This window comes from Ylistrum balloti, unplaced genomic scaffold (assembly GCF_031769215.1).
Source record: "Ylistrum balloti isolate Yb309-2 unplaced genomic scaffold, AGI_CSIRO_Ybal_v1 Utg369860, whole genome shotgun sequence".
In the NCBI taxonomy this organism is placed as follows: domain Eukaryota; kingdom Metazoa; phylum Mollusca; class Bivalvia; order Pectinida; family Pectinidae; genus Ylistrum; species Ylistrum balloti.
This window is the reverse complement of record NW_026782008.1, coordinates 236,241-261,296: the sequence shown is the minus strand read 5'-3', so window position 1 is coordinate 261,296 and position 25,056 is coordinate 236,241. Positions and strand designations below refer to the sequence as shown.

The window sequence follows — 25,056 nt, the reverse complement described above, 5'->3', positions numbered from 1 at the left end:
TTTCATGCAATCTCACAGATGTGTTTAACAATAGAACTTTAAATTTCTTAAATACTATTATTCATTGGGGAGTTAGATAGCAGACATGCTTGATTTACTACCAAAGGAAACGAACAAAATTTGTTTCCATTTCCAAAGTAAACACTGATATTAATATCAGGATTTTTTGTTGTTATCATCCAATGATACCGACAGTACTTTCAAATTATGATCATCATTTAAAGCATAATTTTATATTATCCAAGTCCTTGGAACACATATTATTAACAAGAAAAAAAATCATGTTAAACGTCCATAAGGTTGCCTCGAAATCCCTGAGAAATAGCATGTTTTTCTTTTATCAACTAAATGGTTGATTTATCACAAGGCCAAACAAAACAAAATGTGGCAACAATCTTAAATTAAATTTTAATACTCAAACATATTTAATTGCTGAAATTTTTATTGGAAAAAATTTTGATTCATGTGTATGAATAAATCATTTTAAATTGTAAAAGAAAATTTGTGCTATTTACAAAATTGATTCAAAAGTGGAAGTTACGAAAATATGGTTTATGTAGCTCAAAATTACAGTGAACCTGTAATTGTGTTAGGTCTTCCTTCACTGTTGGTTCGTTTAACAAAATTTCAATAGGGCAATTAAAGTAATGATTTTTATATCATTGACAATATTTCCCTGAATCAACATAAATAACAATTTATTTTGACAATATTTTGTCGAATCATTCCAATTTTTTTTATTTAAGTGAATATTTGATCTAATGCATTCATGTTTTTATCTATGATTTAAACATACAAATGTGGACGATGATATTCTGTCAAAAATTTGTAGTTAGCATTGCTTTCTGGCTATCTACAGGTAACTTGTGGTGATGGTGTGTTCCTGGAGTCAGAAAATGAAACAAAAACTTACCCCTTTTTTGCATGAACTGAAACAGGTCATCTAGAAATTCTTTTCTCTTTGGATCTTCACTTAGTTCATAAAGCTGAAAAATGATAAAAGGTTTTAGATAAATATGTAACCTTAAAAAGGCGTTAACACCAATATCTGTAACTTATTTGATTACCAAGCAGAGTATGTACATGCAGAGTATATTGTTTTAAAAATAATTGAATTCTTTTCATCGAAAATTTGACATAATCCTGAGAAAAAAATTCATGTTAAGTCAGTGCTCAAGTTTAGCAGTTTGTCAGTATGAAAGAATATTACAAATGAGAAACCACAGGCTCAAATTCGGATCTAGGAAAAATAGGAAAACAATATTTAACCTGATAAAATCATGCTTAATAACTTATACAAACAATAGATTCCTCTGGTGAAAAAATGTTTGCTGTTTGAAATTCCGAAGAAAATAATTATGACAGTTTGCGAGCTGCTGTTTGCAGACATTGCTGACAGAATTAAAGCTGTTGTGATCATGGTTCTAAAATGTACCTAACATGGAACAGATATAATACACAAGTAAAAATAGAAAATCTGCAAATACATGTTAAATTATCTGTTGACTTCACAAGAGATTTACAACCTCAGGATCAAGAGTTCTCTGTAATACTAAATATTGACACATTATTTATTTTCAATGCTTTAAGGTCAGTTTGGGCTGGGACAAGAGAAAATACTTCAAGGTAAACATGGTCTGGAGGTTCTCTGCACTAGAAAACTGCTATAGATAAAGAGCACAATCTTTAATTACTTATACACAATAAATTAAATGTGTTAATTTGATTAATTTCTGAAAAAAAAAACTGTTGATATGAGATTTGCTACAGTAAAATTACCAGAGCTTTAAATTCAAAGCATTCTCTATAGGAAATATGTTGTACAAATAATAAATAAACACAAATTGCAACAATGTAACAAGATATATTGTAAAGATTAAACAATGTTACAATATGATATGTTACGTTTTTATAGATTGTAACATTGTTACAAAATATTACACTGTAAAAAATACTGATTTTAAGTTTAAGCTTTGCTACTAAATATGGTCAGCACTTTTGTACTTTGAGATAGTAACATTATCATGTAATTTTGGCATAAAAAATACTTTAAATGTAATCTTGTTGGTTTTCTATAGATCAATAAATAGGTCTGAAAATGGATAATATTATACTGCTAATGTTAACACAAGACAACAAAACTACATTATAATTGTCTATGATGAAACTCAATTCAATTTTTTTTCTTTTCTGATAACTATAACATAATACAGTTTCATAATACATATATTATAGCAATACAACACCTTCAGCAAGCACGGACATATACAGATGTTAAGTTTCCAATTTTCTTTCATCTATAAACACATAATATTAGATTGAACCTAATTTTGAGATTGAGTGTTCTATTTCTGATGAATGTTACTTCAGTTTGAAAGGACAGGTCCAATTATTCCACAACTTAAAATTTAAAATGGCACCACTGAAATTTTTAAATAACAATTCCATAAGGTCACCCTATCAATCTTCTTTTGAAAGGGGAATTTGTAACTACGAATTAACAACCCAATCATCTTAAATCCACGAGTATAATCGTCCTAGTCCAGATATAAAAAATATTAAATAAAATTCTCCTCAAAAACAAGTAAGCAGGCTACAAGATAGATAGGTATCTGGGTATTTATCACCTCGTAAAGCTCTCTTCTGATCTGACACTGGAGATCCTCCGTATCAGACACTGTTACCAACCCTAACCCTTATCAAACCATATCAAATTATCATCAAACTATCTGTCAATTTAGGCATCCCGGGCTGAGGAAAATTACTGGGGAAAGGAAGATCATCATTCACTGACAAAAAAGTTTTGTGGGGAGAGAGGGAATGAAACTCATAAGCGACCAAAAAGCTGATTATGTATATAACTTTTGGACTAATGTTTTCATTTATTTATTTATTCATTTTATTTATATATTTCCTGACTTTTGAATCGTGTATATATCTTTTCACTATTTAGAGCTGTAACTTAAATGGGATATTTAGTGTAGTCACAATGTTATTTTAATCACCTTCTTATATAGTTTTCACAATTAATATATATATTTAAATCTCTAAAAAGTTTTTAAAAAACGAACTTTTATATTCCTAGCCAAAACTACGTTTGTTTCGTTAGCGCACCATGTCATGTGACGACAGGTATCGATGTGGTATTTCCACCTCCTGATCTCCACGGCTCAGACGTAAACAAAGCCGACAACGTTTGAAATCAGATCTAACACACCTCCGTGTTCCGGGATCCAACACTCGAATCCAAACAAACTCGAAAATCTGACAGATTCCGCTCACGTGCTTCCGCAAAGCATGACGGAGCGCGTGAAAAAATAAGTCAACTTTTTGTCACTCCACACAAAAGATTTCCGACACAATTCGTCTGCTTCGTTTATATGTTTAAATGTGTACATGTGATTTTGATACATATGACAATGCCCTGATTATATAACTACAGATTTAAGTTTGATTTGATTAAAAATAAATTTAAACCTGTCGCATTTTTCATTTATCTTTGAACATATTTAATCACTTCATTTAACCCCTAAGTGAGAGTTTGAAGGTGTTATAAAATTATGCGGTTGAACTATTTTTGGGGGTTCGTCATATGCACTGAAGAAAGTAAAATTTAATGGTTACCCTTTTCATTAATTCGACAGCTTTGAATTAAAATGCAACCAAATTGTCCAAAGAAGAGAGACGCCAGAACAGCCATGCGTGAAGTTGTGAACGCCGCAGACCTGAAAATCGATGGAGTGGAAGCAGTTTGTGCATTTTTATATGAAATCTCAGACCAATTTATATATAAGTATCCTAATTCATGTCTATTTCTTTTGATAAGAAAATTGTCAAAAGTTCGAGAGAAAATCAGAAGTGTTGTGGGCGCTCTTGACTTGATAAATCAGGGAGGTTTAATTAGACAATTTCATGCCTCCTCTAATGTCGGTGGGGTCTTATGTCCCCCAGGGCAAATATACACCGCGGGCACGCGCGTACGTCTGGCAGTACAACACCTCGACAGATCTCTCTCGGAAGGTCTCGCATCCCCCTTTTTTCAGCAATTATATTTGAAAATGCAGTGGCTGATCTGACATCTTAAAATGTAATTCAATGTATGTTTGAGTGTCATATCCAACCGATCTTGTTACGATCAATTAAGTCTAATTGAGGAAGGTTTGTTCTTGTCCATATCTAATCATTTCAAAAATATTCCTTATCTGAAAATGATATTATTTTGCTATTATTAACATTAAGATATGAATTTCTGTCTCAAGGTTCTATTTATCGTTTTAAAATAATTTTCTTTGTACTGACGCCGTCAAATACATTCAATTTAGAATTAAGAACGCAATGATTTTATATACATTCATAATCCCTATTATTATACTATTAACAATGAATTATATTGAGCCATGTAAAAGGAAAAACTATATTAGTGCATAGTTTTGTTTGACAAATCTATAATTTCAAATTGATACTTGTATTAAAGTCAATAGGGACACAAAGGAAAGAATTATTAGGGCAAATTTTCTTTAATACGGATGTTTAATTCGCCGCCCCCAGTCTCTGCACCCGACGACAAGTCCCGCACGGCACTATAGGACTTTAATTTGGCCACCTTCCCGTTAAAGTGGGAATCGGGCCATATGTTAAGATCCTCGGTCCCACAGGCAAATTACTATTGTCCTTTCATTTATAACTATTACACGGAACAAAATATTATTTAATGCATAATTAATAGATCGAATTAGACTGTATAGATGAGGTCAGGGCTATCGATCTGTTATTTCGATATTTTGATAATGGATTGTAAAGTAGCGTGGTATAGTACATAGCTCTATACAAACAGGACCAGCGCTATAAAAGAAGAGTTCACTGAATCTCATGAAAATTGTATTATATATATGTATATATATTTCTATTACAAAAATACCATAAAATGTATTATTCCGCAGTGGCCAATATAATACTATGTTATAGCTTTTAATCATTTATATGGTTCTGCGATTTTGTTTACAATTAGTTATCACGGAATCCAATTGAGCAAGGTTAATACAGGCAAAGCAATCCTCTTTATATCGTGAAATATTAATTAATATGGGCAAATAAACAGAGCGGATTGCATGTTAACATGGCCGGCCACGGGCCGGGTAAAACCCAAAACAATTAAATGCATCATGGTTTCAGCCCTTATAACCGTCGGTTTATAATACAAGTATCTCTATTTCTGGGTTCTACAGACAAACCGATTTATCCTGTATCGAATATAAAATTATCTGATGTCAGAATGACATACCGGTAGCTGTATGTATGTTACATGTTGAATTGTCTTCTTCGAGAAAAAGTATTAACAAAAAACATGTCTGAATTCCCCAAGGAAAAACTCAATTTCCAATACCACGTATTCCGTGATATACGTGTCAGTGGAAAAAAGTAAAATACAAGCTGGAGTGTAAACAGTTTGTATCTATGTAGAAGGATTTAGACTAGTCTTTTTAATGTGTTGTCAATACTGTCATCATGTGCAATTAATAGCACGTTACATAACGATTAGGTTTTTATTTAAAAAATTTTAAAAAAATATAAAAAATGAAAACACTGCAAATACATACGATTGAAACAGAACTTTATTTTTAAATCATTAAATTTTAATTAAATAAAACTTATGTGAGAGCATTGTTTCTGAACCGTCAAAAATAAAAAATAAAAGACAGTTTTAGCTTTTGTAATTACGCAAAGAAACAGTCGATAGAATCAATCAAAGAAATAGTTTAGATTGATAAACATTAAGATGGGGTTTCACCCCCATAAACAATGCATATATATAATTAACTTGATAAACATTTCTTTTCAATTTGAGACATATCTATCAGAAACAATTATGATTAATTTTCTATTAATGTTTGAAATATAATTCATAGGTAACACGCTTTATACTTATAATTAATTTAGAAGATCACCAGTGAATTATTTTATCTAGATGTTTAATAGGTTTGCAAAAATGAGGGAGTGATTGATTTATATTTACGTATTTCAACTAAAACATGTTTTACTTTGCCCCTCTGAGTGAATCAGATATTTGTAAGGCGGTTTTTTAATCTGTTGATGTGAAGTACACTCGATTGATTCATTTAATTGTTAAAGATATGGAATTTTAACTTTTTTTAATTGCTAATTATCCAATTATATTTTTAATACAAATATTTGTATTTTATTTGAAAATTAAAAAATGTAAATATTTGAATTATTTTACAACTAAGAAATATTTGATATATAATATTTGAATACAAATCACTAGATATGCAGTTGTGTTTATATTCCAACCTTTAAAGTGGTGTGTTTACTTTCACAAGACATTTTCTGTAAAATTATTAAAATATTAAATACCAATTCTAAAACCATAACCGTTTTTATCAGTGAATTAATTACCTGTTTAAATTGCTCCTCGAATGTCCAGTGATGAGTGGGTCCGTCCCCCGTGGGGCTGATTGAGGTCGGACTTTGAGGGGAGTGGGAATTTCTGTGGTAACGTTCCGCCAGGAAAGCACTGTGAGATAAAATGTCCAAACGTGGGGACTCGGACAGAGCGAGTCCCTCCCTGTGGCCACGGAACTCCTCAGAGTGGGGGAGATGTTTGTTCATTCTCAGGTCCTGACCCCTTTCCTGTTCCAACTGTTGAATCCTTTCTGCGTGCATCCTAAGTTCCTTGGCCCTTAATTCCTCGTGTCTCCTCACAATAGCCTCCTCATGGGCTCTTTTTAATTCTCTTTCTATCTCCTCTCTTTCCTCCCTTTCTTGTCTTTTTAACTTCTCGTAAAGTTCTCTGTCGGCGGCGTCCATTTTTTCGGAATGACCTCCTCCCTCCCCGTTTTCACTGACGTTGTCCGATTCCATCTCGGAAATGTTTAATTCCTCGTTGGGTGATGACTGAAACAACATGATAATTATCGGATTGTTAGCCGTGCACCTCTTAGCTCGGGTTTCATGTATTTCGTAAGTAATAAAGTATGCTGAGTAAAGACACACGTAGTTAATTAATGCTAACACGCTGCCCCTATTTGTCGGTACGTAAACAAAGTCCACTAATGTTGGTACATGAAAGAACATTTTCGGATTATTTTGACAGCAATTTTTTGATTTTCACAATAGAGTAAAGACAGAGCTAACTGATATGTGTTGGTAATTACAGAAATAGATAATAGGACATTAAGCTGGCTTACGGAAACAGCTAACATTGTCCAATTTTTACATAAAAAGTAAAAGATGAAATAAGGTAAGAGATAAACTGAAGGTGAGAAATAGATCACTAGATAAACAAAGTAAATCCCTAAAGTGGGAAAATTAATTAGATATTTTTGTGTTGTTTATTGCTGTTACACTAAAATACATAAACTAACTTTTCTTGGAGAAGATTTTTTTATAGAAAAAAAATGTTATGAAAAAATAAAGATAAAAGCGCAGTATATAAAAATATTAAATCAAAATGAAAAATATATATGATTAAAAAATCAGAGCAATCGAATGAATTCTTTTGGATCGCAAACTTTCTAAATTAAACGCATATCATTTGTGTTAATACTGTATACATAGATCAACATGCACGTACCCTAAAGTTGTATTAAAGTAACTGTGTAGTGTGTATATAAGAGAGAGTAATAATATACTGTACTCACCACACTGCCATCCACACTGTTTTCTCCGTTCGACATTTCTTAGCCGTGCAAAATTACCGGAGAGTAGGCAAGTCTTTATTCGCCAAAATTGATCTAACCAACTTAAGATTCGTACACTTTATCAATGAATATAATCCTATCCCCGTCATCCGAACAAATTAATTTATGCGCCGGTAGCACGTGATTGGGGAAAAAGAAACACAGAACCTTTTGACCTATGACCTTTCAACTTTTAGTTACAGATGAATAAACATACTCTCCAGCCTCATGAATATTCACCTTTTTCACAAAAATCAACAACCGCAATATTTAACTTAAACATGCTGTTTAAATAGCAAATCAATTTGAATAAAGTGTAACCTTGAAGAATAACAAGAACAACAAATCGATGAACCACTGATCATCATGTGTTGAAGTTTCGAGATTATTCACAATATGGCGGCTTCCTTCAAGAAGACCGTGATAAAATCTACTCCACGTGTTGGCGAAAATGTCACCTCAGACACGAATTACTGGAAAAATTTAGAGGTGTGTTGAATAGGCATTTGTAATTGCACCTCTCTTCATCAAATTATCACTTCCGACTTCTATAAACCGGTTTGTTTATGTAGACGAAAACACGTGGTCATTTGAACACAGTCGTTGTACACATGTAAACAAACGGATCGTTTGATAGTTGTAGTAGTGAAATATGTTGCAGCCAGATTTAGTATTTTGAATTCACTTGATGAGTACATACTTATGGTATTTTTTCAATCTTATTGCCATTTACTCGTCAACCATTTTGACTGCCACCTGTGCAAATGTCGACACAATTCATGCGAATGCTAAGGCAGCTATTGGTCTTAAGCACTGTTGTTATTGTCCAGGATTGTTTACAACGTTAGATATCGGCAAGTGTTTGTAACTACTGTCTGGATGATGTTGTCAACTCCACGGACTATGTACGACTGGTCTTCAGTTTTAACCGATTTTCACTAATTCAATAGAGAATAATTAAAAAGCCTGTATGAGCCCAAGTGATTACATCCTATTATTGAATTAATGAAACAAGTTTCATCCAACACTTTCAGTAACACCTACACTGAAATGACTTGCATCTTAATTCTGTATGCCCATTAGATTGGAAACTGTGTTGAAGATGACATTGACATCATTAAATTAGGTTTCGTTTTTGGATGTTAGATTTCTCATTAGCAAACACTCAACAGGTATTTGTGTTTGTAGTGAAATCTCCTGTTGAACAATCATTGATAAAACATTTAATTTTAAAATTTAGTGGATTAAGGTGTTATTAAGTTTGTTTCCAGAGTTTGTGAAAACTTCTCTATGATTCTTGTTTGTAGTTGAGAGTACCGGTTGACTTACTAGCCTTGGCTAGTGTGAATTTCCCTTTAGTTGAGGAATAGAGTGTTTGCCAAGAGACAGAATGGTTATCAGTTTGAACCCCAGCAAAGGCAGGGTGTTTTTCACTATTCCTTCCTATGACAGATTCGATGCAGTTGACTACTCCAAGGACAGAAGCTAAAGGAGATTGAGATGTTTTCTTGGAGATATAATGAACCTGGGTTATTGTTGTCTTTGGGGTGGAAGACTTTGTGAAGGAGGGAGTACTGTAGAAGTTGAAAGTACAGGTAGCCTTATGAGCCTTGGCTGTTGGGAATTTGCCTTTTGTTTAGTGGTAGAGAGTCAGTCTAGAGAATGAAAGGTCGCTTGTTCGAAGCCAAGTGATGGCAGGTTGTTTTTCATTACTCCTTCCTATTACACAATAAAGTTCCATACGATTAAACATAATTATCCCCTATATGTAAAGAATGCAAGAAATACTTCAAAGTAGAACTGGTCAACTAGCATTCCTAAAAATACCTAACCTGCACACACAGGTTTATATCTCCCGATGGTTAACATGAAAACTTTACTGACAGTTGTTGAGTTATTTTATAAATGCTTCTAGCAAAGACTGTCTCAAAGTAATAAATGTATAGCTACCACGAAACTATGCATTTCATTCACAACTTCATATGTCGGACTTCTGATTGGTAGATCGATCGTAAGTCAGCTGGTCTTCAATCCAGTCTGTGTATTCATTTTTGACATATTTTCTGTTGTTCATTTACATATAGCAAAAGAATCCATGTTATCAGAGTGTAGTTTTCTGGTTTAAATTGATTACTATATTGATTTTCCTTTGATATCATTATCAGGATATATATTTCATCATTCAACATATTTAAAAAAAAAGAATTGTCATTGTTTTTATGTTATGCATTGTATATACATTCCTACTAAAACAATCTTTATTGCTATAGTATATAAAAGACTAAAAGTGTTTTTTTAGGATTACATAAGAGACATCCAGTGTTTAATATTTATCATGTCCATTTACCTCTATTCTTCTTGAGACCTAATATAGCGTCAGGGGAGATAATTCAAATGTGTAAATGGTTTAGACAGCCAATCAAGTGTTTTGACCATACATTAATTAGGTATGTTTGTGTTTTCCAGGTACCAGTGACCAAAAAGGAGTATGGCGCTATAACCCACATAGAGTTCAGCCCTACTGAACCAAACAGCTTTGCTGTAACTAATTCAACTAGAGTAAGTAGCATGTAAAGTCACTGATTTTATCTCCATTTAATGAAGGGATGAAACAAGTAAGGACATTGACCCCTTCATATTATACTTGCAGGGGCCAATTTTGTCAATTATTGTTGAAATCCATTTAAAGATGGAGGTTAAGTGATAAATAAAAATAGAAATGGTTCATATTGGTTCAGCTCACCTTTTCAACATTTTGTTGAAGATTTACTAACTAGTAACGATGCCCCAATAATTAGTGAAAAGTTTGCCTTTTCTGTTTCTACACCAATAAAAGATATGAGAAACAAGATAGGAAATATGTCAATATCAGTTTTATTCTTATTCAAACTCACAGGGATAGTGTACAATTCAAACGCTTCAATGACTGTTTAAAGATTCACTTTCTGGCATCATCATCTGAGAGAATTGGTGGCTACAGTGTCCTTTTCTCTAGCTAGTGTTGGCCATGTAAATTATGTTTAGTCCATCTAACACTTGGAACTTCATTTTTGTCCTTCAAGACTTGAGTTTGGTTCAAATATACTGCTTCATTTGAATATGGCATGCTTAGTGTTTGCCTTGTTGCAGCCCTCAGGCAAGTTTTGGTTCCCCTCTTTTGTAGTTTAGCAGGAGTTGTGCTGCCTCTAGTTCAGATACCTCCTGGTCCAAAAGGCTAGTTACACCAAAGTTTTGAATTCTGGGACGGGTACCTAAACCTTTATCATTTACAATTGTTCTAATTGGAGTTGTTGAGCATCAGTTCACCCCTGTGTATTGTAACCTCCACTTGTAGTTTAATCATTCTGAAATGTACTGCTTTTGGATTGAGGAGGTTGTGTTATGCCAGAATATCACATGCTATGTGTATATCCTTAGTGTTGCTAGGTTAACAGCCTTCATTTGGAAGAAGCTTTAGACATTATGTCTTTTAATGATGAATCTCAACTTATACATTTGACTGATGTTAATGAAGACAGGTTAAGCAGAGAACTGTCCACATCATTTCATATTGCTTCCTCCCAAAACTGCTTCTAAGGGAAACATCATCCTCTCAGACGGTACAATTATGCCTTCTGCTCTATCTATTGCAGGAGAGGAAAAAAAATGTTACATGTTCTTCAGTTTCCCATTCTGCACTGATTTTAAGGGATTGGTCACCGGATAGGAGTGTTTTTTTTCGTCCAACTCTTTTTGATTCTAAGGGTTTCCTTCTTGTCCAAGGCTTTGTTGTTGTTTTCTTTCTGTCTCTTGTTGTGTGCTTTGTCAATAAGAGCTGAAATAAAGTAAACATTATGAGGTCTCATAAAAGAGCGAAAATTGAAACGTTTATACTTATGTAAAGAGGTAGTATAGGATCTTTGAATTATCAGAATTTGATTTAAGAAAGTTTTGTTGCTTATTTTGTCATGTTGAAAAATAATACAACTTTTGCTTAACACAGCTACCAAGTTATTGTTCCTCACATACTGTTGTTCTTTTTCATCATAACTTTTTAGAAATGTGCAAAAAGTGTGGTAATTTTTGCTGTTACATATATACAGGCAATATTGGATAGGTGCTGATACTAACTGTATCGCAAAACTCAATTGCCATCATCAGCTTTCTCAGAACAGATTTCCTTACACTTTCGTAAATACATCAAATGTTATGCCTTTCTTGCATACTATCACTTGCCTCAGTGTCTTGATTTTGTTTTTAACACTACATTTATCGATGCCTTTTTTGTTTGAAGATTTTGTTACTTGTTGTATGATGATTTCTGACTTCACGCTGCGTGTTGTGATGCCTATTAAATGAGAAATTCCCAGATAGAATGAAAGTCAGAATTGTGGTGGCAGAAGTGTGTTGACAAATAATTTCTCAGCAATTGTTATTGAATTGAGAGTTTCCATTTGTAGGATAGGCAAGTGGCATTATTAGTGTCACTCAGCAAGCGGTAAAATTCACACGTTTTTTAGGAGGAGGCATAAATTTAAGAATAAGAATGTAATCTACAGGAGTTTGTTATATCAGTTTAGAAATACCTAGTAAATGTGTTCAATAAAAGAGGCTCGTCATGTATTTAGTTGTTGGTATTTCCACAGGTAAGCTACTCTGTGTGATAAACAAACACTGATCCCATGAAATTTCACAGGAAATAGACGTTTTTTCTGTCCTGTATTGCCAGAATCTCATTGGACAGGAGATGGTATATCTGTCAGGTGTGACAATCAAAGTTGTTTGTTGTATGAATTAAAGTTCATATTTTGACAGGCCATGTTAATGTCTTTCAGTGCCTGTTTCATCTTCTTCAAGTCCAGGGGAAATCAATGTTATGATAAGATCTAGATGAACATGTTTGCATGTCCACGAATAGGCTCAGATACTTGGTACTTTTCTAAAGTAAAGAACAATCTCATAATTGTATTCAGGGAAAAACGCTGTTAAGATTTAATTGCATGAATGAGGTCAAAGTTCATTCTAATTAGTTCATTTACAGACTGATACTTAAAATAGAACTGAACTTTGGAAAAATGAACAGCATGATTATGTCCTGGAAGTAAAGGAAACAAAAAAACACATTTATCACATAATAAACCTCCAAAGTAAAATAGAATTCCTTATCAAAGAATGTATTCCTGAAAGATTTTATATTTGTGCCAGCATATGTGAGAAAAAAATGAGTAGTAGTTCACATGAGTTGAGTTTAGATTTATAAACAGGCTGATTTAATGAAAATAACGGTTCTGAATTTAAGTTGATTGAAATACCAGATTGATATCTGGAAATATAAAAGCTAGGATCAGAAAAAACATCGGATTGTATGTTTGTTCTACTTGGATATTTGAATGTGTGAATAGTTTGTCCGGCTGGTAGTACCATATATACCAGCCCATATCAAGCTTATAAATGCTGGGGATCCCATCCGTAGCTGATACTTACAGACAAATCAATTATCAGCTGTGGAAAATCTCAGTGATGAATCTACAGGAGTCAAGCTAGATAAAATGGATGTTCTTTTCTTCTGTATCATGGTTTTGTGATAATAAATTCACACTTGATGTTGGAAAAAAAATCTTTTTGAAAATATACATTATATGAAATAGTTTCTAAATGTCAGTTTTTCTGATATAGCCAGTATTATTTTTCTCGTCTTAAAGTGAAAAAGTCAAGTTTTTCATGAAAACAATGTAGTAACACATGTTTTTATAGTTTTCAGAAAAAGGTTAATTTAGTTCATATATCTATTTCAAGAGTAATAGAATATCAAAAATTAACCATGAGTGGAAATTAAAGCTGGAGTGAAAAATTTCTATTCAGTACTAATGAAATTAATACTAAGATTATCTTCATTTCATTTGCTCTGTATAGAAACACATATTGTTTTCAGATATCAATTAAAAATCACCTTTTTTATTGGTCGGTATATATCTACCTGGTATATGAGATAACTTCATCCATAATTTCTGTTATTTTGTCGGTAAAAGTTTGATAGAGGTATTTAATGGATAATTTAATATATAGATGGATATAAAGGCAGTTTTTTACCATTATTTAACTTAATATCAATCAAGTCTACTGACTGGTGCTAACACATTTTGGTTTTGATATTATTATCCCCATACAATGAATGTATGGGAGGTGAGGTACATCATTCTTATCCTTGTCAGTATTCTACAATGTTTAGCAGGTAAATATGACAGTATCATCACACTTATCCTTGTCAGTATTCTACAATGTTTAGCAGGTAAATATGACAGTATCATCACACTTATCCTTGACAGTATGTTGTGTTTATAAATGTAAAATTTTATAGAAGTGAATGACAGTTAGATAGACATTAATTGAATTTTTTACAACGAGTGATGTTCCAATTAATTTTCTTTGTCGAGTAATGAATGGTACGTCAATAAACTAATTAATCGACTACAATCTTTCACGATTGATGTCAGTAAAACAAAAAGTGGCATTCACTTTACCCTGTCTTAAGCAGTCTTCTTGTCAATGAACGTCACAAAGTATTTAAGCCTCTGGTTGAGCATGACAAGTCAACATCGCTGCTTAAGCCCTTGATAAATATTATTTTCCAATGCATATGGGACATCTAATAAAAATGGCTGTCGTGACTTTTCGGGCAAGAAAGCGTAAAGTACAAACATAACTTTGTCTTTATTTATGTATGATGTTATCAATTTATCATTATAAAAATGGAGATGTCCTTCCCAGAATTGATTATTAGTCAGTCATTGATTGGTTCAGATGATCTGATGGTCGATCATTAAATTACAACTGGTTTTCAGCACTATTTACAACCATACATTTATATGTATACTTCCTTTTGAGGTAGCCCTTTAGGGAGTGTTGCATTCCCTTTTATCCAATTTTTTTTAATGAATTTGGATCCCTGTGACCATTAGATATAAAGAATGGAATTTGTACAGATAAAAAATTGTAATTGTTAATTGAAACAGTAATGGCAATTCAAAGCCTATTGTATTAAAATCTTTTTATAAAAAAAATTGTGAAGAAGGGAGACAACTGTGAGGTGAGTACAACTCATTTGCCACATTATAAACAACCACTGACTGGGTGGTATAGATATTCTATTATGTGTTTGGCTGAGGTAAAGATACATCAGAAGAAAGATGGAATCAGGGCCTCTGTGAGATATTGTTGTATCCCTGACAAGGTATTGGGCTACCTGACATATAAAGACCAGGAGCAATGGATGCTGGGATATGATTCGTATCACAAGACCTCTCCTGCCTGTGTGGCTGGCATCCAGATCTGTTAAACTGAGGAAGCTCTTTGTTTCATATTCTACGAACATTGATATGTAAAACACTGTTCAGACTCATTAACACCACACAATGTTATTGAAACAAGTGTTTTAAGAATAAATTTGGATGATTTTTTAGAAAGAAAGATGAGGAGAATGTTGCATAAGCAAGTTTATCAACCAGACTGTGTATTTTAAGTATACTGATGTATTTATTTTTAGAAATATTTAGAAACAAAGCTGAGGAGAATGTTGAACAAGCAAGCTTATGAACCAGACTATGTGTATCTAAGTATACTGATATATTGATTGTGTACCTTTACGATATCTTTTGTCCCTATTGTAGAAGTAGGGCGTCATTGTTTCCCGATACTCTGTGAACAATAGTTGTGGATGATATTGTAATTTGTCACGTCTCGTTCTCCAGTGTGTTGTAGTATTTTGTATTTGATGATAATGTTTTTTTTAATCAATGGAATACATGTCTCCATAGATTTTGTTGTCATCGTCATGAAAAATATAATTTTGATCACATCTGGGAAATCGATACAATTCATATTTATTTTTTTCAGTTTCCAAAAATAAATGAGTTGTATATTCTAAAGTAAAATCTGCTTGATGTGTTTATGAGACCATTTAGATATAATTTACTTTTATACTCATATCAAATTAACAATGAACAACAATATATATATACAAAGTTTACAGTGATATGTTTGTTCATCATGATTACTGAGGAGTTACTTCCCTTGAAATCTTCTACACAGTGGTTAATAAGAGAATTTAGGATCTAATGACATATTTATCAGTTGAATATATGAAAGAAGAAAAATAAAATCTCTAAACATCATATTTTTCGTCCACTACGTGATTTAAATGCATCCATGTGGAAAGTCTGTCATTAACAGTTTTTGTTGCTATTTTTTGAAGAGTACTGCAATCCTTAAATCTTATATGTGGGTTCTCTTTAGGGTTTCTATTAGTGCCCATTGGATTTATGGACTGAACAAAATGGCTGACAATCGTCTGAGATTTTGAGAGTGAAAGTTTGCTATCGCTATTTCTTTGATTATACTGGATTGGTTTCTATCCAATTTCATCTCATGTTTAGGTACCTCTTGGTCCAATGTTGTGCACATTTGGGACTGATCAAAAAAACAAAATGGCCAATAAAATGACTGTCTTCGATTTGGCGTTTAAAGACTTTTATTGCAATTTCCTAAAGGAATTTTCAAATTTCATATAAGAAAAAGCAGCAAAAGAGAAAAGAAGGAAAAAGATATAGACAAAAAAGGAAATGTGATAAAATGATTCATCACCTGATTGTTTTGGTTCATACTTTCGGAATCTTTAGTTTAAAACCCTGATTTTATGGAAACTAAAATCAGATACATTCAAGGAAGATATGATAATACTGATATCATTGAAGAACCAGTCTTTTGATATTTTGCCTTTTTATTGCCTTATTTCAAAAAAGTTCATTATCGTGGTTACTACTACTGACTGAAAACTTTTGTATTCTAGAATAAATCTTTATAATGTTAGAGATGTCCAGTTATGGTATTTGTAAAGGAACATTATAGTGTTGCTCTCCTGTAACGTTAAGTATTGTGGTGGTGTAATACTGGACTGTCATTAGTGTGACTGACCGCGGTGTTCTGCTGGTATGGGTGAAACAAGTACACCTTCAGTGCGGTTCAGTACATGTTGTGGTGCTGTGTCAACAGTTCACTTTCAAAAAGTTCGGTATTTTAGTATGCAGCAAAATATTTAGAAATGACTAGTGCTACTATGAAAAGAATGCAGACTTTTTATTTCAGGCTTCATGTATTGAATAACACATTGTAGCAGCATGTAACAAAATGTGATAATGTTGTTGTATCACGAGTTGAGTAAGTTTTTTGCATTCTTTGCACAGAAACTAGAGTGTTTCCACACAGCAGAACAATAGGAAGCCAGAACATCCTTCAAAATTGTTTCATCCGATACCATTTTCCCCATCACAACACAGGTGAAATGCAAGGTCATTTGCAATTGGGTCTTGTTAAAACCACTTGATCAATCAGAAACATACATTTGGGATCATTGGCACATAGTGAAATAGCCACCCTGCATAAAATTTACCACCACAGTTCAAGTTCTGTAGTTGGAGTAACTATAAAATGAAGTGCACTGGAAGAAAAATATCATAAATCAACTACACCCAAACTTTCTGTTTCACCTCTGCTGGTCACCTTCATCAGTACACTTCAATGTGGTACTGCCTTAAAGTGGATTTTAGTTTCACACTCACAAACTTACAGAAGGAGGCTTATGAACATATCGTAGCCCCCGAAAAACTGCAAGCACTGAATGCATGTGTACACACAGAGGATGTCCTTAAATGACTTAAGTTATTGATATGATATTAAACAGTATGAAACCGAACCAAAGCATCACGTCATGTCCTATCATGTTATTGTCATGTTGTGTCCAATTTCTAGTCAATGACATATCTTGAGAACTTCTCATAAGGTTCACTTCACACTTGTCAAGTTCTACACCCAATCATATTAATTAAGGTAGTCATAGGGAAAGGTTAAATGGTCAAAGGTCACATTTGATTACTTGTTAAAACTCATCAAGCTATGATACTTGCATTCATGGGAGGAGTAGAGTTCATGAGACTTTCCAGTTTGACCTTGACATGACCTGAATGAAACCATTAAACAATGCGCTTTCAGATTCAAGCTTTACATTTGAATTGTATTGAAAATTTGATAGAATCTTTTGAGATCATCTTTAATATTTCTGTATTTAGTAAGTGACCTTTAACCTTATTAAGTACCCATGGATGCGGATCAAAGTCATGCGTTAATGATCAGTGAATTTTGGTTTCTTTTAGGTACAAATCTACAGTTCAAAGTCACTGCAGATTCTTAAAACCATCAGTCGATTTAAGGATGTGGCATATAGTGGAAGTTTCCGTGATGATGGCAAGTTGTTGGTTGCGGGTGGTGATGAGGGTCTTATCCGTCTGTTTGATGTGGAAGGCCGCGCACTGCTTAGGGTTTTCAAAGGACATACAGGGTAAGTAAATATTAGCAAGCATAACCTTATTTGGATTCGTGAAGAGCATTGTCATTCATAAGTCACCTGAAAGAGAAGTTCTTTTGACCTATTGCAATTGTCATATTCTCTTACATGGACACCTGTTCTTAAAATAATATGAGAATATTGATCGACTTATGTTTCTTCACATCATTCTGATGGAAAGGTTCTGTGATGCTTTACCTTTTTAACAAATTTCATTATCGCAGGAACCTCCTGCGGAAATAATAAAGTTTACTATGCTAACAGACAGTAGTAACTGTTTTGGGCATATTTTGTTTATTTAAGCAGCAGTTTCCCAATATGGTCTTATATTTATGATAAGGTGGTATTTTGATATTATGTAGATTAATATCCTGACTCATTGAGAGTTTATATGTCAGAAAATTACATTTAGCCCTGTACCACGCCCCTTTAGAATGCTAGGAAAATGAACTTTGTCTCATCTACTTCTTTGGTTCTTTTGTTAGATAGAAGAATATTTCATACTAACTTGTTTAACTTCACAGGTCTAATACTTTTGCGAAGCCTTGAGGGGCTAATCCATGGGAATTTAGTTTAGAAGCAAACAAGAAAACGTATACTGATATTCTATCTATTATAACATATTTGCTGTGTGCTGAATTTAGCACAATTCTTAATGATTGCAAATATAGCAAAAATGAAACCCTTGTAAATATTGTAAACTAAGTGATAATTTCAGGTTTGGTTTTTTAGTTCATGTCATTTACCTTCATATTGCATCAATTTGTCCATTAATAATTTTGTACATTGTTTTAATAGTCAAAGCTTCAACCTCTGTAAGGACCTAGTCTGTTGACTTTTAAAATTCATCAATTCAACTTCCTGAATAAAATCAGATTCATTAGAAAATCGGGAGACAAAAGAAAGAAAAGTTGAAAAAAAATTTAATGGCTTGAGGTCAATTCAATTTGAATATATTGGAATCTATGTTAATCTTTTAAATTTTTTTTTATTGAATAGTACATTGTTATACATAAGAAGACTATTTATAATACAGAATATCACCAATCCTTATGAAATGGATGGTTTTGCCTGCACACTCAGTCTCTAGTGCTATATTTCACTTGCTAGCAAATTTGTATTTTACTCCGGAGACCTTACAAGTCACAGAAATATTATGCAATTATCTAAGTGCTTAAATAAGAATTAAAGGCATTTGATGGGTAATAAACAATCAGTATTATAAAAACAATATGGTGAGAGTGGTTTAAATTGTGTCTTTTTTTCCGAACAGTTGATGCACTTTAGTAAGTGATATATAAACACAAGGGAAAGCCTCAACACGATATGCCACAGTGATCATCTCCCTTAAGTAGCAACTTAAGGCATGTTTTTAAAAACTCCTGAAATAAAAATGAAATCCAACAGTTGTTATATTATGCCCATTTGTTAATATTTCAAGAGTAAACCTGACTGAGAAACATAATGAGAATGTGTATTTAAGATCTGTCAGTGTTTAGACAGCTACACCAAGGCAGCAACAACAGTTCCCTTTTAATGACAAGACTAGACCTGACTGAGAAACATAATGAGAATGTGTATTAAAGATCTGTCAGTGTTTAGACAGCTACACCAAGGCAGCAACAACAGTTCCCTTTTAATGACAAGACTAGACCAGACTGAGAAACATAATGAGAATGTGTATTTAAGATCTGTCAGTGTTTAGACAGCTACACCAAGGCAGCAACAACAGTTCCCTTTTAATGACAAGACTAGACCTGACTGAGAAACATAATGAGAATGTGTATTTAAGATCTGTCAGTGTTTAGACAGCTACACCAAGGCAGCAACAACAGTTCCCTTTTAATGACAAGACTAGACCTGACTGAGAAACATAATGAGAATGTGTATTTAAGATCTGTCAGTGTTTAGACAGCTACACCAAGGCAGCAACAACAGTTCCCTTTTAATGACAAGACTAGACCTGACTGAGAAACATAATGAGAATGTGTATTTAAGATCTGTCAGTGTTTAGACAGCTACACCAAGGCAGCAACAACAGTTCCCTTTTAATGACAAGACTAGACCTGACTGAGAAACATAATGAGAATGTGTATTTAAGATCTGTCAGTGTTTAGACAGCTACACCAAGGCAGCAACAACAGTTCCCTTTTAATGACAAGACTAGACCTGACTGAGAAACATAATGAGAATGTGTATTTAAGATCTGTCAGTGTTTAGACAGCTACACCAAGGCAGCAACAACAGTTCCCTTTTAATGACAAGACTAGACCTGACTGAGAAACATAATGAGAATGTGTATTTAAGATCTGTCAGTGTTTAGACAGCTACACCAAGGCAGCAACAACAGTTCCCTTTTAATGACAAGACTAGACCTGACTGAGAAACATAATGAGAATGTGTATTTAAGATCTGTCAGTGTTTAGACAGCTACACCAAGGCAGCAACAACAGTTCCCTTTTAATGACAAGACTAGACCTGACTGAGAAACATAATGAGAATGTGTATTTAAGATCTGTCAGTGTTTAGACAGCTACACCAAGGCAGCAACAACAGTTCCCTTTTAATGACAAGACTAGACCTGACTGAGAAACATAATGAGAATGTGTATTTAAGATCTGTCAGTGTTTAGACAGCTACACCAAGGCAGCAACAACAGTTCCCTTTTAATGACAAGACTAGACCTGACTGAGAAACATAATGAGAATGTGTATTTAAGATCTGTCAGTGTTTAGACAGCTACACCAAGGCAGCAACAACAGTTCCCTTTTAATGACAAGACTAGACCTGACTGAGAAACATAATGAGAATGTGTATTTAAGATCTGTCAGTGTTTAGACAGCTACACCAAGGCAGCAACAACAGTTCCCTTTTAATGACAAGACTAGACCTGACTGAGAAACATAATGAGAATGTGTATTTAAGATCTGTCAGTGTTTAGACAGCTACACCAAGGCAGCAACAACAGTTCCCTTTTAATGACAAGACTAGACCTGACTGAGAAACATAATGAGAATGTGTATTTAAGATCTGTCAGTGTTTAGACAGCTACACCAAGGCAGCAACAACAGTTCCCTTTTAATGACAAGACTAGACCTGACTGAGAAACATAATGAGAATGTGTATGTAAGATCTGTCAGTGTTTAGACAGCTACACCAAGGCAGCAACAACAGTTCCCTTTTAATGACAAGACTAGACCTGACTGAGAAACATAATGAGAATATGTATTGAAGATCTGTCAGTGTTTAGACAGCTACACCAAGGCAGCAACAACAGTTCCCTTTTAATGACAAGACTAGACCTGACTGAGAAACATAATGAGAATGTGTATTTAAGATCTGTCAGTGTTTAGACAGCTACACCAAGGCAGCAACAACAGTTCCCTTTTAATGACAAGACTAGACCTGATTGAGAAACATAATGAGAATATGTATTTAAGATCTGTCAGTGTTTAGACAGGTACACCAAGGCAGCAACAACAGTTCCCTTTTAATGACAAGACTAGACCTGACTGAGAAACATAATGAGAATATGTATTTAAGATCTGTCAGTGTTTAGACAGCTACACCAAGGCAGCAACAACAGTTCCCTTTTAATGACAAGACTAGACCTGACTGAGAAACATAATGAGAATATGTATTGAAGATCTGTCAGTGTTTAGACAGCTACACCAAGGCAGCAACAACAGTTCCCTTTTAATGACAAGACTAGACCTGACTGAGAAACATAATGAGAATGTGTATCTAAGATCTGTAAAGATTTAGACAGGTACACCAAGGCAGCAACAACAGTTCCCTTTTAATGACAAGACTAGACCTGACTGAGAAACATAATGAGAATATGTATTGAAGATCTGTCAGTGTTTAGACAGCTACACCAAGGCAGCAACAACAGTTCCCTTTTAATGACATGCTGTTTTATGTGTTAAAAGTATCAGCAAATTCAAATGTATTTAGTATGTATCTTAAAGACAACAAAATAATCACAAAGGAAGCTTTATTTGTATCTGATCGACTTTAGGAAAATAACGACATTTATCTTTTATTAATTTATTTTCAGAGCTGTGCACGTGACAAAGTTCTTGCGTGACCGCGTGCGGCTGTTTTCAGGAGCTGATGACAACAGTGTTGCAGTTTGGGATATACCTCGTGAAGCACAGATCGCCACCTACAAGGAACACCAGGTAAGTCTTTAGGACAGCTGACAGTTAGAGCAGCACAGGACACTGATAAGGATCAACAGGTAAGGTTGTTTGAAGGTCAGCTCAAGGTTTGAGAAATAGAGGTCACCACATCCAAGTTTCGCCAGGCCTGGTGTTTCAGTCCAAGGTTAGACAATCACAGATCACAACCTACAAGGTTCACCAGGTAGATTGTTATTAAGGTCACTTTGAGGTTAGAACAATACAGATCACCCCCTAAAAGGTTTGCCAGACTGGTTGTTTGAAGGTTACTTCAAGGTTAGAGAGACCTAGGTGAATGCATGAAACAAGATTTGCCAAGCAAGTCATTTGGTTGCCCAAGGATAGAGAGGCATAGATGTGTTCTGCAAAGATCTCCACCTTGGTTGCTTGGAAGTCATTTCAAGGTATATAGTTGTACAGTTATCATAATCTCACTGAGAAATACTCAGTTTCTTTGTGTGAGTTTGAAGCTGGAGGTGTTTGATGCTTTTTAGTTCACCCTGTGGTTTGGTTGTTGTTTACCTGATACCCATTGAAGAATGTGAAATTACTTACTTGAATGGACCAAGATTTACATTGCGGTTGTCAATGAAGCAAAAGACACTTACACTTTGAGAACAACTGGTCTTAGTCTCCTGGTACTCTCAAGGCAAGATAGGTACATTTTAAAGCAAGACAGGGACATTTCAAGGCAAGACTGGTACATTTCAAGGCAAAACAGGTACATTTCAAGGCAAGACAGGTACATTTCAAGGAAAGATGGGTACATTTCAAGACAAGATAGGCTCATTTCAAGGCAAGAAAGGCTCATTTCAAGGCAAGATAGGCTCATTTCAAGACAAGATAGGCACATTTCAAGGCAAGACAGGTACATTTCAAGGAAAGACGGGTACATTTCAAGGCAAGATAGGCTCATTTCAAGGAAAGATGGGTACATTTCAAGGCAAGATAGGCTCATTTCAAGGCAAGACAGGTACATTTCAAGGAGAGATGGGTACATTTCAAGACAAGATAGGCTCATTTCATGACAAGACAGGTACATTTCAAGGAAAGATGGGTACATTTCAAGACAAGATAGGCTCATTTCAAGGCAAGATAGGCACATTTCTAGGAAAGATGGGTACATTTCAAGGAAAGATGGGTACATTTCAAGGCAAGATAGGCTCATTTCAAGGAAAGATGGGTACATTTCAAGGCAAGATAGGCTCATTTCAAGGCAAGACAGGTACATTTCAAGGAGAGATGGGTACATTTCAAGACAAGATAGGCTCATTTCATGACAAGACAGGTACATTTCAAGGAAAGATGGGTACATTTCAAGACAAGATAGGCTCATTTCAAGGCAAGATAGGCACATTTCAAGACAAGATAGGCTCATTTCATGACAAGACAGGTACATTTCAAGGAAAGATGGGTACATTTCAAGACAAGAAAGGCTCATTTCAAGGCAAGATAGGCTCATTTCAAGGCAAGACAGGTACATTTCAAGGAAAGATGGGTACATTTCAAGGCAAGATAGGCACATTTCAAGGCAAGATAGGCTCATTTCAAGGCAAGACAGGTACATTTCAAGGAAAGATGGGTACATTTCAAGACAAGATAGGCTCATTTCAAGACAAGACAGGTACATTTCAAGGAAAGATGGGAACATTTCAAGACAAGATAGGCTCATTTCAAGGCAAGATAGGCTCATTTCAAGGCAAGAAAGACTCATTTCAAGGCAAGATAGGCTCATTTCAAGGCAAGATAGGCACATTTCAAGGAAAGATGGGTACATTTCAAGGCAAGATAGGTACATTTCAAGGAAGGATGGGTACATTTCAAGACAAGTTAGGCTCATTTCAAGACAAGACAGGTACATTTCAAGGAAAGATGGGTACATTTCAAGACAAGATAGGCTCATTTCAAGACAAGACAGGTACATTTCAAGGAAAGATGGGTACATTTCAAGGCAAGAAAGGCTCATTTCAAGGCAAGATAGGCTCATTTCAAGGAAAGATGGGTACATTTCAAGGCAAGAAAGGCTCATTTCAAGGCAAGATAGGCTCATTTCAAGGAAAGATGGGTACATTTCAAGGCAAGACAGGTACATTTCAAGGAAAGATGGGTACATTTCAAGACAAGATAGGCTCATTTCAAGACAAGACAGGTACATTTCAAGGAAAGATGGGTACATTTCAAGGCAAGAAAGGCTCATTTCAAGGCAAGATAGGCTCATTTCAAGGCAAGACAGGTACATTTCAAGGAAAGATGGGTACATTTCAAGGCAAGATAGGCACATTTCAAGGCAAGATAGGCACATTTCAAGGCAAGATAGGCTCATTTCAAGGCAAGACAGGTACATTTCAAGGAAAGATGGGTACATTTCAAGACAAGATAGGCTCATATCAAGACAAGACAGGTACATTTCAAGGAAAGATGGGTACATTTCAAGGCAAGATAGGCTCATTTCAAGGCAAGATAGGCACATTTCAAGGCAAGACAGGTACATTTCAAGGAACGATGGGTACATTTCAAGGCAAGAAAGGCTCATTTCAAGGCAAGATAGGCTCATTTCAAGGAAAGATGGGTACATTTCAAGGCAAGAAAGGCTCATTTCAAGGCAAGATAGGCTCATTTCAAGGAAAGATGGGTACATTTCAAGGCAAGAAAGGCTCATTTCAAGGAAAGATGGGTACATTTCAAGGCAAGACAGGTACATTTCAAGGAAAGATGGGTACATTTCAAGACAAGATAGGCTCATTTCAAGACAAGACAGGTACATTTCAAAGCAAATAATAATGAAATAAAGAATGGTACA

General features: G+C 34.4%; 2 protein-coding genes across 2 annotated transcripts in view; one reads left to right on the top strand and one right to left on the bottom strand.

Annotated features, from left to right (window-relative positions):
• The window catches only part of LOC132545884 (AT-rich interactive domain-containing protein 3A-like), a 59,914-nt gene extending 52,220 nt beyond the window's left edge, over positions 1 to 7,694 (bottom strand). Inside the window, exons 1-3 of the mRNA XM_060209557.1 lie at positions 7,659 to 7,694; positions 6,415 to 6,912; positions 914 to 986 (exon numbers count right to left, since the gene is read on the bottom strand). Of these exons, the coding sequence (XP_060065540.1) occupies positions 914 to 986; positions 6,415 to 6,912; positions 7,659 to 7,694 (607 nt within the window). The remainder of the gene's footprint in view (positions 1 to 913; positions 987 to 6,414; positions 6,913 to 7,658) is intronic.
• A 399-nt stretch (positions 7,695 to 8,093) lies between these two features.
• The window catches only part of LOC132545871 (U3 small nucleolar RNA-associated protein 15 homolog), a 117,476-nt gene continuing 100,513 nt past the window's right edge, over positions 8,094 to 25,056 (top strand). Inside the window, exons 1-4 of the mRNA XM_060209543.1 lie at positions 8,094 to 8,186; positions 10,164 to 10,256; positions 17,882 to 18,066; positions 22,133 to 22,256. Coding sequence (XP_060065526.1) covers positions 8,094 to 8,186; positions 10,164 to 10,256; positions 17,882 to 18,066; positions 22,133 to 22,256 — 495 coding nt within the window. The remainder of the gene's footprint in view (positions 8,187 to 10,163; positions 10,257 to 17,881; positions 18,067 to 22,132; positions 22,257 to 25,056) is intronic.